We start from the raw sequence: 13304 nt of genomic DNA on the forward strand, positions 1-13304 counted from the left end.
CAGTTGGGTTGGCGATGAGTGCGCAGACTAGGCAACATTCAGCCGATTGTTCTCGCACGATTCCATTCATAGCGATAGATTTTTGAATGGAAAATTGTAGGGTCACCGCAGACTTACAATTTCAAGTTGGCCGACTATCGTACAACTAAATTGCGTAGTTTCACAATTTAATTGGACAACTTTTTAATTTGCAGCTCTCGTAAGTCGCTATAGCTGTTGGTATACTATGCGATTTAGTTGGCCAACTTGAAATTGTAAGTCTGCGGTCACTCTTACACGATTCGGATTCCTGCCGAGTCGGCCGACCAAACAATTGGCGTCCTGTGCGCTCGTGGTAGAACGTCGTACTGAGTAAGCATCGGCCGACAGTTTTCCGATGCTTAAGTTTGAAAATTGAAGGCAATCGTATTATACGTGGGAGAGCCATGCTTCGGCACGAATGGGCCGGCTCGACCGGAGAAATACCACATTCTCACAGAAAACCAGCGTGAAACAGCGCTTGCGCTTTGTTTCGTCGAGTGAGTGAGTTTACCGGAGGCCCAATCCCCTACCCTATTCCCTTCCCTGCCCTCCCCTATTCCCTTCCCTTCCCTACCTTCCCCTATTCCCTTCCCTTCCCTACCCTCCCCTATTACCCTATTTCCTCCTAAAAGGCCAGCAACTCACTTGCAGCTCTTCTGGTGCTGCGAGTGTCCATTGGCGACGGATGTTGCTTTCCATCAGGTGACCTTTTTGCTCGTTTTCCCCCTTATTTCATTAAAAAAAATAGTCCATTAAACTCAACCATCGGCCGACTCGGTATCGTTGTAATACGCGCACTTCCATACAGCTTCATACTGATCAAGAACTTAACACAATATAAGGTATACTTTCTAAGGGTTTTATGTAGGGTTTTGACTTTATCGCATGTTAACTCCAAATAGATGTGGCTGTCGACATTGGTTTGCGCCAATTGGGTTCAAAATAGCGTCTATGATGTAAAGTAAAGTTCAGTGAACTATATCAATTGAACCCTCTTTATACTATCAAGGAAAAGCTAAGGCCAAAGATCAAATCTAATTACTGACGCATTTGGGAATAATCGTCGCTCTGTTCCAACTCGTCAAGGTTTCATAATTAATTTCAGACTTTACCCGTGTCAATGTAGTGATATTATTTTGTGGGGTTTCTGACTTTATCCCTGTTATTCTATAACTAGAGTTACACAATTACACGTTTAATTAGTTATTATTAATTAACAATTATTATTTATTAGTTATAAATTAGTTACAGACTTTTTTTTTAACTTTTATAAGGGATGACATTCTTGAGACTGTGGGATGTTTGTGTAATCTAATTGATGGTTAAACAAACTTACCTTAAGTGAAGTTTGACCATAATTATGAGAGTCGCTGCATCCGAAGAGACTTTATAATTAACATGGTAGTCGCCCCCAGCTTCCGGCATCGAACACTTTTCAGAGCTTCCTGAAAAAATAAAATAGACGGCGCGGCAATGGCGCCATTTCTGGAGCGGGATTTTTACCCCACCGCTACCGGTTTCTCCCCCCAGTTTACCTCGGAGGCTCACTGCAGATCGGTCCTCATTCTTTTTAGAGAACGTATAATTAAATAAATTACGATTTTCCAAAAACATTTTAGGGTTTTTGGGTGGGAGAGTAATAAAGTCTCTTCGGATGCAGCGACTCTCATAATTATGGTCAAACTTCACTTAAGGTAAGTTTGTTTAACCATCAATTATAAATCGTCGCTGCATCCTCGAGACTTTATAATTAACATGGTAGATGTTCAGCGTTCTTATGGAAAATCGTCATTCAAATCTTTAACACTGCAATATTAAAAATATTTATTGCAGAAATTAAATTTTTATAATAATTATTTATACCTAAATATAACAGTGTATATAACCATAGAACCATAGACTAAGGAAAATATTTTCTCTATGATATTTTACTTAAGTTTGAGATGCATATTTTATAATAGTATTAACATTATTTTTGGTTAAAATTGTATTAGCAAATGCATTAACATTTATAGGTAAAACATAGGTAAAAGAGGTCTATTATAGAATTTACCAAAAACGAGTGCTCTACCTGACCACCTTGCGACTCTATTCATAGTCTCCGTGGAAATGCCGCCACGACAATCCGCCGATGTAGAGGCATGACGAGAGCAATGTGCCGAAAACTGTCAAGTGCCTTGTTGTCGTCAATATTAATCTATCAGCTTTATCTGTATTCCTAAGTAATTGTGTTTCTTGTAAGTAGATTTCTAATGTGAAAGCTGGACAAATTTCTTTTTTATGATTTTGTAATGAACGATTATGTATGGTTGATTTTTATTAGGATTAGAGGTTTAATCAATTCGTCTTGGATAGGTATTTGAAAAGTGGAGTTTCATCTATTTATATTTGAAACTTTTGTAAGAGAGAGTGTCTGCACGCGTTGAGCGGTTGCCAGTGCAAGTAGCGTTACTATTTTTTATTATTAATATTATTACTATTATTATTTTGTTAATGTAACTGATAAAATTTCATTTGGATACCAATTACTTGTAAAATCAAGAACTAATAATATATTAGCATCCCAAGTATTCTGATGTTTAGGAAAACATAATCAGGATAATATGAAGACACCTTTAAGTAATCTAGACTGACATTACTATCTGTGCTAAACCTTTTACCTAAGATGAGAGAAAGCGCCGAGATGGTACTCACTCCTGAAAAACTAGATCCTAAATTCCTAATCTAAATTTTTCAGTTATAAATTGCTAATAGCAATTTGATTTGAAACATTGAAACAGTCAGAAAGCTTATTTTCAGTAAAAAAAAATCCAAAGAGTTTATGGTGTATCGTATTGCTTAAGCGTGTTACTAGATAAAAGAGTAAATTAAAGGTGATAATAAAGATAATAATATTCTGGTATAAAATAGATAACCTTGGACGATAATATAAGTTTTAAAAATAATGGATACCACGCCTGACTAGGCCAGTAAGGGAAGACGATAACGCCAGATGCTTGATCGTTGATTATTTTACGTACCTAAACATTTTAATATTAAAGAAAATGGAGGAAAACAGTAGAAGTTCAGTAATTTACTGTAAAGGTGTAAATATTGTATGCGTTAGGATGTCTTTTCTAACAAACATATTTATAACATTTGGCATTAATACGGGAGGCAAATAAATCAATGTCTGGAAGACAAAATTTGTCAGTAAACTTGTGGTAGGCTTCAATGGACAAACTCCATTCAGTATCTATATTACTGCATCTTGACTCCCTGTCTACGTCAATATTCTCTTTGCAATTGATATATGATGCAAAAATAAAAAAGTGGCGTTCCTCGCACCATTGTCCATTTTTTTTAGCTGTGCTTTATTATTAAGACTAGAGATCGCCCAATGGTCGAAATTCGACCCTAGTTTCAATGACATTGGACTACTACCTATATTTTGTAAAAAATACTTTATCATATTTTTGATTGGCTCAGACTGGCCGTGTAAGCATTTTTTAATAGTATCTAAGATTCAATAAAAAAAAAAAACTATAATCCATTTTCAATTTGTCACCTTGTTGTCAACAGGCTTTAACCATAAATAAAAGAGTATAATTCGTATGTATAGGCTTGTCATTCAAAAATCTGTCATTTTCCTAGTGTGTGTGTTGTAGTGTGTGTAATGTTTTATTTGTTAAAAAAATGTATGATAAAAGCATAATTTCAAAATAATATTAGATCGATGCACTCCTTCAGCATATAAACTATAACTGTGCAAAATTTCATTCACCTACGGGATACAAAGTTTTTGGCTCACGTATTAATGTATAGATGTTCGTACTACAATCCTCCCATTATGTTGATGTAGGAGATTGCAGTCCATATTATTATCAATTCTCAAGAGAATTTCTTTAATATACAAGGAATCTGCAAAACATATTAATCATTTTTATGATTTATTTAAGGCTGCCCGTAACTTTTATAAATTCATAATTATGATATTGTGACTCTCCATCGTTCCAAAACTCATTTGATGTTTACCCAACGCAAGCTATTCCCCATCATGTGAGGGAAGCATCCGATAATATTTTAATCACAACTTACTTATGAAACCGGAGCCATCGTCTAGTATACTATTTAAATGACATATTATGTGTAGACAATTCTTACAATTATTCATACAGTGATAACGTTAATGAAATTATAATTTTATTTAAAAAAAATAGGCTTTGTAATCAATTAACAGAAAAGTGACATATTTCTGAATACAAGAAAAAGATTTTTAGGTTTCAAAATAAATACAGATAAATTACTTTGGAATTAGGTACCCCATATTAAAATACTTGAAACGATCAACAAGTAAAGCATCAGGTAAAGCCAGCAAGGTTTATCATTTTGACAGGTTCCCGTAGTATTCAGTCGTGGCCTGTATCTGCCGAGCTGATGTGATAAACAATAATAATATATAAATATTATTGTTACAGTTACAACTTAGTGTTCCTAGCGGTGACGTACGTTGCTCCTATGTCGGTGATGGTATGGGCGTACGCGCGAATGAGCGCGGTGCTGCGCGGCCGGACTATAGGAGAGTGCACGCACCATCAGACACAAGTCATCAGGGCGAAGAGAAAGGTAAGCTTAGAATGAACTAGAAGCATTCTTAGGGTAAAATCACATTGCAACATGTGAGACGATGACGTTATGACGTATTTAAATACAGCTATACAAAATTTTCAACAGGTAGCCTAAAACTGCAGGCGGTAAGTCTAGGTCATTTCAATGTGTCCCTTAAAAATTATCTTTAAAACCCTCTGTATACATTTGGCCAATATGTAGAGACGCACTTGTCCATAATACGCGCTGCCCCAATGCGCTAACACAATGCGTTGACTCAATGTTGGTCCAATGTGTGTGTTTAAAGACCAACCGGTCCTCTAAAAACAATATGTACAATTTGTGGTAAATTTTGTATGTAATCGGTTGTCATGAATAAAACATGCTTTTTATCTTTTTTGGACACGGACATCGTATTATCTTCGTTAGTATACTTTAAAATCGAACTCCCAATATAAAAGTAAACAGAGAAAAAACAGGCTTAGAAAATTGTTTAAATTATGTGAAGTGGAATTTTTTTCGAAGATTAAGATGCTATAATTTAAGCTTTAGAATTAATTTTTATACAAAATTTGTTTCTATTTGTTTCTATTCTATATCTATAAATGTTCATCCGTAGTATATTCAACTTCAATTTTACCTACTTGAGAAATGTCTATATTACCCTTTTTGGTCCAAAAATCCTTTTTACATTCAATCTATTAAATCTCATAATGCATTTAAGGGAATTAAGTTAGAAACATAACTCAAGTAAGAGTACTAAGACGTAAAGCGCTGGTTCTCAAAGTTTGAAACTACGCTTTGAGCATAGATATCAGTCTATTAGCGTAATAATTCACTGAGAGAAAACTAACGGGGTGACGCAGTTTGTAAAAACTAAAACTCCTTAAATAAATATTTTAAAATGTCGAAGGGCGACACAAAAAAGTCGGCCAAGTGCGAGTTGCATCAAGGGTTCCGTACCGTTATGGTGCAAAAATAGGCCAAAAATTGTGTTTTTTGTATGGGAAATAAAATTAAAAAATTAAATTAAAATTTTAAATTTTTATTTTATTTTAATATCATTTTTAATTATTAAAGTACAGATATAACTAAGGCATTATTGAAAATTTCAAATGCCTACCTGTTTCCATTATTAATAACGAGCAAAAAAGCAAAAAAAAAACACGTTTGTTGTATGGGAAATTAAATATTATTTTATTTTGTTTTTAGTTTTACTTGTTCAACAAATATACAGTTTACATAATCTGTGAAAATTTGAATGAAAAGTCTAGATTGAGCGGTTCTTGAGATACAGCCTGGAGACAGACAGAAAGACGGACGGACAGACAACGAAGTCTTAGTAATAGGGTCCCGTTTTTACCCTTTGGGCGCGGAACCCTTAAAATGAGCAATCGTTAATTAACGCGTAACGCGGTAAATTTCAACACGTTTAAACAATAATGTTTTATTAAGATGGCGTATGCTCATACAAAGCGGTCCTCAGAATTTGTTCCTGTACGACATATAATATATATATACGTGGGAGAGCCATGCTTCGGCATGAATGGGCCGGCTCGACCGGAGAAATACCACGCTCTCACAGAAAACCGGCGTGAAACAGCGCTTGCGCTGTGTTTCGCCGAGTGAGTGAGTTTACCGGAGGCCCAATCCCCTACCCTATTCCCTTCCCTACCCTCTCCTATTCCCTTTCCTATTCTACCCTCCCCTATTACCCTATTCCCTCTTAAAAGGCTGGCAACGCACCTGCAGCTCTTCTGATGCTGCGAGTGTCCATGGGCGACGGAAGTTGCTTTCCATCAGGTGACCCGTCTGCTCGTTTGCCCCCTTATTTCATAAAAAAAAATAAAAAAATACCTACCTCTGGTATATCTATAAATTACAATAATGAATGCGACAGATAATACGTTACGAATGATATTGAAAAGGATTGCTATATACCTACTTTGAGTTGCACATCGGCACGCATGCGCGATTATTCTGTCACACAATTATATCTGTCCTTATCACGCTGTAGTTGTCGTCCGTATTTTCTATCCTTTTTTAGTTTAATTTTTTGCATTGAATAATTTGTCGATAATATTGGAAAATATCAAAATAAAATTTTTTATCTTATAACTATAATTTTTGCATTTCCTAAAAAACGCAGATTGGCATTTTAAGTCAAAAACGTGACACAATGATATTCTAACGTGACACCTCGTCGCTCACTCGCTGCCAACATGCAACTAATTCAAAAGAAGGCACTTACCTTAATTTGGCCGATATCTATCTTTTTTTTATAATAGAATATCATAGCGTTTAAAGTCGTTTTATACAGAAGGCAGAACAACGTGGCAAGCGACCGCGACCGACAAATACTCAAATAGAAAATTACACAAAACTATGACAACTAGCTTTTGCCCGCGGATTTGCTCGCGTTAAAAAGTATTATTATTAATTAGGTAGGTACAGTTTTTGCGGCTTAAGTGTTGATTCAGACCGAAACGCGACGCGAAGATGCATTTATATATTTAGACGTATTAAAATCTTTAGACTAGTACCTACATTTCAGGTGTAAACACAGCATGCAACAGCAGCAATTCCATAATATTTTTACACTTGTGAGAGTAAACTCTATCCGGATGTGATCAAATTATTTATCATACATGACACAAGTTGGCCGCTTATTCAGTCTCGTCCGTGATTGATGACGGTGTTTTTATTATGATTGATCACACTTTTTCTCGAACACTTTATATTCAGAAACAAAAAACTGATGACTGGCATAATGGGCACTTATTTTCATAAAAGAGCGTTATCTGATTACGTATATATATATTTTTTATTTATTGCCCATGAAGGCTTACTTGAAGGTTTACGGATCCCATTATGAACAGGCACATAATGCTTAGGAAAATCTGTGATTTTGACATATTTAAGACTAGATGATGCCCGCAACTTCGTTGCGCCAAATGCGCGAGGGAACCGTACACTTTTCCGGGACAAAAAGTAGCCTACGTCCTTTTCCAGGACTCAAAGTATCTCCATACCAAATTTCAGCATAATCGGTTTAGCGGTTTGGGCGTGAAGAGGTAACAGACAGACAGACAGACAGACACACTTTCGCATTTATAATATTAGTATGGATAGATAAGTGAAAAACGCATATTAAAGTTTTGCAGTAATGCCAATTACTTAATCATCAATTTTCTAATAAAATTATTATAAGCGACTATCAAAATTTTCTACGGCTCACGGCTACACCTGTATGTTTATGCATGTGTAACAGACAACGTACATCCCACGGGAATTATACATTTCATATATCGTAATAATTATATTTGTGCCATATTATGTCATCCAAATTTTTTCTATAGTTTTAGCGCCTATGGAATCTATCCACGTCATGGAAATTTCTCGCAAATCAAATATTTATCAAAAGCTCAATATAACAGAACATTAAACTCACCGATTTCGCAAAGCAAATTTTTACGAACGTTATAAATTAGGCTTTACGGCCGCTAGTTTTATTTTTACACCTGAATAAATGACAGCTGATTATCATAAATACTGTAGGGTATTTAAAGTATTTGATAAGAAATCTTAATTTATGGGACCTATCAGACAGAGAGCGGTCACGCGTTCAAACGTTCTACGTTCGCATTCTGCTTTCGAGCGGTCAGCCACAGAGGAGGAATTCTGACGCGATCAGAACGCCCCTGCGTGAGTTATAGTAATACCTACAACACAAAAAACTCAAAACTGCAGACCGCTTGAACGCTTGACCGCAGCTGCTCTTGTTGCTTGTGCGTGTGCGACCAGCTTTAAGGCTGCGTTTCCACTGAAGCGGAGCGGAGCGGAGATTAGCGGTGCCGAATTGACCAATCACCATGCTCGAAATCTTCGCTGTCATTCCGCTGGAATAGCACGATTGGTCAATTCGGGCATCGCTAAGCTCCGCTCCGCTTCAGTGGAAACGCAGCCTAATAGTATAAATTCAACAAAAAAGTAAAAAAGTCAAATGGCAAAGTTGTAGGATTGTAAATGTTTTTTTTTATTTTTGCATTGTTTGAGAAGAACGTAAAATATTTTTTTTCACTATCGGAAAGTAGAGATTTCAACGAACAGAAAGCATACCTACTTTATGAAAAAAGCTTACATTTTGACGGGTGAATTTTCGATTGAAAATTAGGGTACTTTTTCGATATTAATTCAAAATAAGATGAAGAAATAAATATTTCTAATCAAATAAATTACAGCGTATTTGGGACATAAAAAAGTAAGTTTTCACCACGTAAAAAAAAATTGTAAAAGAAACCAAAAACTTGTTATTTTTTTAATTTTTCACATCAATTTTGAGATTATGTGAAAAAAGTGTAGTTTTAGATCTTTTATTACCTACAACTTTGCCATTTGACTTTTTTCCATAGGCTTTTAGTTTTACCGGAAATCGAGATAAAGTGTTTTTTACCCTTAAAAACTCACCCCCTACCTCTTCCCGACTTTAGATTGCCCGTGAATTATTTTTCCTTCAGTTTTATAATATTTTTCTCCTTTTCTAATGGGTTTTATCCTACTATTATTATTTTTCCACTTTTTTAAAGGCTACCCTGGTCTAATTCAATCCAAAACATATTAATTAATTCATGGAAAAACAAGCAATTACAAGCTTCGGGACAAAAACTACTGTTACAAGTTGCCATTGCAGCGCTGAAACTTTTGATGAAATTACAAAGGACAGATGGGAGCGTGCCTCCGCATATCATTAAAGTGATGCTCACAATATTATGTGATTTAATGCTCCTCAGAATATGTTTTACACTATGAATTTGATTATATTACCGTATCTTTGTTTTGTCTTTGCTAGGAGTACGCGGCTGAAAGGAATACTGGAAGGAGTACGAAAAAAAACACTCGGACTGCCGCGATAAAATATATTTTTTATGAACTTATGCAATTATTATTATAATTCTCATACGTCTAGTCGTACGCAAACAAACGCCGTGCCGAAGTCTGGCAACGCGGCAGGGGGGGGGGGGTGGGATTAGTTTATTTTCGTTACGGAAATTCATAAACTTGTCATCGCGCTTCAAGCGCGATAAAAGTATAAGCTAATAAAATTAAATTAAGAAATTAAAAAAAAAACCCCCGCCAAAACAACTTTAAAAAGTAATGAAATAATATTTACTGCCTTTAACCCTTAATTCGACCCTAAATAGCGGGCTATACGTTTACTTTAAAAAATTCTAGCTCGTAAATTATTCCATATTTTAATGAGGTTTCTCTATTATACTATTAAAAACTCTTCTAGTTTTTATAAAAAAATACTATTGTGTATGTTTCAAAGAAAAATAATATAAAAAATCGAAAAGTGTAAACCAAAGTCGATCGTTTGCAGGATTGCAGGATACGTTTTTAAATAATGTTATTTAAGATATTTATAATGGTTTAAGTTACACTTCAGCAATAATTATTAATTGTCAACTATCTGAATCATGCGACTGAATAACAATTTGGACAAATCTGCTTTCATATCATATCTATGCCTAAAGTATACGTCTAGCCGATTATACATTGCCGCTTTCTCTGAAATCACACTACGAAATTCTATGTATAGCGGGTTTCACTTCGTCGAATTAAAGGTGAAGTCGGTACTATCATCCTGGACCTTTTGTTAACTGCTGCAGCTGGAGCTGTTGGACTTATTGGACTTATACTTCGTCCATGGTCTTCATTATACTTAATATTTAGATATTTGGTCTCAGATTTGATAATATCTATGGGAAAATTGTTCGGCCCCTTTAGTCTTAGCTTACTTTTGTACTGGTCTTTGAAAAATAATTTGTGTATTCTAGGAATTTAACATTTCTACCTACTCTTAGCTCTTACAAAAGCTTTCTTTTCCTCATTGAGTGAGATATAGCTTACTGAAAAAAAGTTTTTCTGATATTCCTAATTTTGTAAAAATTGGTAAATTGCTAGTTTGAGACATTTCTTTTTAGTTGTCAATGGTTTTTTTACAAAAAATACATATATAATTGGTTTTTGATATAATATTACCTTTTCCAATGTTTATCCTATTGTTCTCTAGGCATATAACTCTATTATAGGTCATGAAACATTGTGTTAGAGCTTTCAAAGTTTCTGTCATTACTGCGCTTTTCCCAACCAGCCATATGTAAATTATATAGCTGTATTTTATTGAAATTTAATTTTTTTATAGATCAGGACCTTAAAAGCGTCTTCTAAATGCTTTCTGAAATCAGCCAGTTGATAAATACTTTTACTCGAAGCTTCAGAAACTTTCATCTGCGAATGCTCTTAGTAGTCAAATTTTGATTCATTTTCAAATCCTTAAAGAAAACCTTCAATTTGTAGAACATTACATTTTAAATTAAGTATATAATGTAGCTACTACTCTCTGTGAATATTTAACACCCTAAAAAGGGCACTTATAATTATCTTTAGCAGAAACTTATAACTACCCCTATGTTTCATCCCCAATAAATGTCGCTGTTTAAGCAAATCGATATAACAATCTAAAGAAACAGCTATTATTTGTCCTAACTTTGCCTAAAAACGAATTAATTCTTCTAATATTATTTTATTTCTAAAAAAAATAATTAAATGTAATGTGCTCTGAATCAGAGTTGCATAGCGGGCTATACGTATATATTGGAAGTTTGTTTTGTAGGAACCCGGCAATGTATAATATACTATACTATCATTTTCTCGAAAATTGTCAAAAAGGCATTTTTTTTATATTTTTCTGTACATCTTTAGACACTAGAGGAAAGGTATATGAAAAAAAAATTAAAAATTCCGAAAAAAAAATCCGTCGAATTAAGGGTTAAGTTCAAATAATTCCTAACTTGTGTAAAGTAATATTTTAGTCCATAATTGTTGTCACTTATGGACTAACTATCTATCTATCTATCGGGGGACCGCCAAGTAAACTACAACCTACAACCGTCAAGTCACTGGTTACCTATCTCGATCAAGATCGCTGTGAATTGGGACTCGAAATAAATACCAACAAATGCGAATTCTTCGCTTGCGGAGACAGCCGAACACAAAATCACCACTTTTGACTCTCTGCTCCCTGGAATTAAAACCCTAAACAAATCTACATTTTCTCTCCTAGGCGCGCCGATATTCCCGGATGCCATTCCATCAACCCTAGAAAGTAAGGGCAAAATTCTAACACATGTCCGAGAACTTCTCACCAACCTATCTTCTCACATTGCCTTAATACTGTACCGCAGCTGCTTCTCTCTGCCCAAGCTCACTTATGTAATTAGGACAGCCCCCACCTGGCGATTTCCCAAGGAGGTCTGTCAGTTAGACAGTATTATCCGATCCACACTGGAGGAAATACTCAATATTTCTCTAAATGATCCGCAATGGCAACAGGCTGCGCTACCGGTAAAACACGGTGGTTTGGGCATTAGGAGCATAGGGTCTGTTGGTTTGCCGGCATTTCTTGCGTCGTCGAATGGAGTTGCTGACCTTGTTACTAACATTTTAAAAGCCCAAGGTGCAAGATGCAGCATCCCCTTTTTGACCGATGCAGAAACTGCTTGGCAAGAATTATATCCTGGCATCAACCCCCCCCCCCCCCCGAGGATGTCACCTCCCAGCGTGCATGGGATGACCTCAGCTCCACATATACCTTAACGCGTATGTTGAACTCATGGTCAGAATCAGCACTGGCCCGTATTAAGGCAGTTTCCTGCGTAGAATCTAGTGCCTGGCTCCAGGCGTTGCCGTCACCACAGCTCGGCACCCTTCTTGATAATAACACCCTAAGAATAGCAGTGGCCCTGAGACTAGGCTGCGAAGTGTGCGAGCCTCATCGCTGTCCCTGCGGTACTGAGGTTGACGCGTACGGCCACCACGGGCTCAGCTGCATTAAAGCTGCCGCTCGTTTTGCTAGACACCACGCCCTCAACGACATTCTCCGTCGAGCCTTGGTGTCGGCGAACGTACCGTGCGTGCTTGAGCCCCCTGGCTTGAGCCGGAGCGACGGAAAACGCCCGGACGGCCTTTCCCTGATCCCTTGGAAGAAAGGTCAGTGCCTCCTATGGGATACCACGTGCGTTAGTACGTACGTCGCTTCTCACATTTCTGGCACTGCCCGAAATGCGGGATCTGCCGCTGAGCACGCTGCTCGGCAAAAGCACAACAAATACGCGGACTTGGAAAGTCAATACCTCTTTGTGCCTTTTGCCGTCGAAACGGGAGGTCCGTGGTGCAACAATTCAAAAGCTTTTGTTCGCCAGCTCGGACGACGGTTGCGGGAAGCAGGCAACGATCCACGCTCCGGCGCGTACCTAGCCCAACATGTCTCCCTGGCCATTCAGCGCGGTAATGCGGCCAGCGCGGTAATGCGGCCATTTGAGCATAGTGCGCTGCGGGGTGGTCTTTTTTTTTTATTTAGTTTTATTTATTTATTTAGTTTTGAATAAGTTTTTTATTTATTTATTTATTTTTTCAATTATTTACCTGACACCTGTATATATTGTTATTGTTAATTTTGTAGTTTGAATTATGTACTTACTTAATTTAATTAATAATTAGTATAATAGAATATTATTGTTTTTTATATTATTCCAATTATTATATATTCACTACCAGATAAATTTATTTGTAGGCGAGTGGTGGACCTACGTAATTTGGTCTTGTTATGTCAAGCCCAGCTGAAATACCACAAT

General features: G+C 36.4%; 1 protein-coding gene across 2 annotated transcripts in view; it reads left to right on the top strand.

Annotated features, from left to right (window-relative positions):
* LOC121740332 (tachykinin-like peptides receptor 86C) overlaps nucleotides 1–13304 on the top strand; it is a 68913-nt gene that overhangs the window by 41129 nt on the left and 14480 nt on the right. For both annotated transcript variants that reach the window (XM_042133000.1, XM_042133001.1), the window contains exon 6: nucleotides 4479–4626. In XM_042133000.1, coding sequence (XP_041988934.1) covers nucleotides 4479–4626 — 148 coding nt within the window. The remainder of the gene's footprint in view (nucleotides 1–4478; nucleotides 4627–13304) is intronic.

Source organism: Aricia agestis, chromosome 3 (assembly GCF_905147365.1).
Source record: "Aricia agestis chromosome 3, ilAriAges1.1, whole genome shotgun sequence".
Lineage (NCBI taxonomy): Eukaryota > Metazoa > Arthropoda > Insecta > Lepidoptera > Lycaenidae > Aricia > Aricia agestis.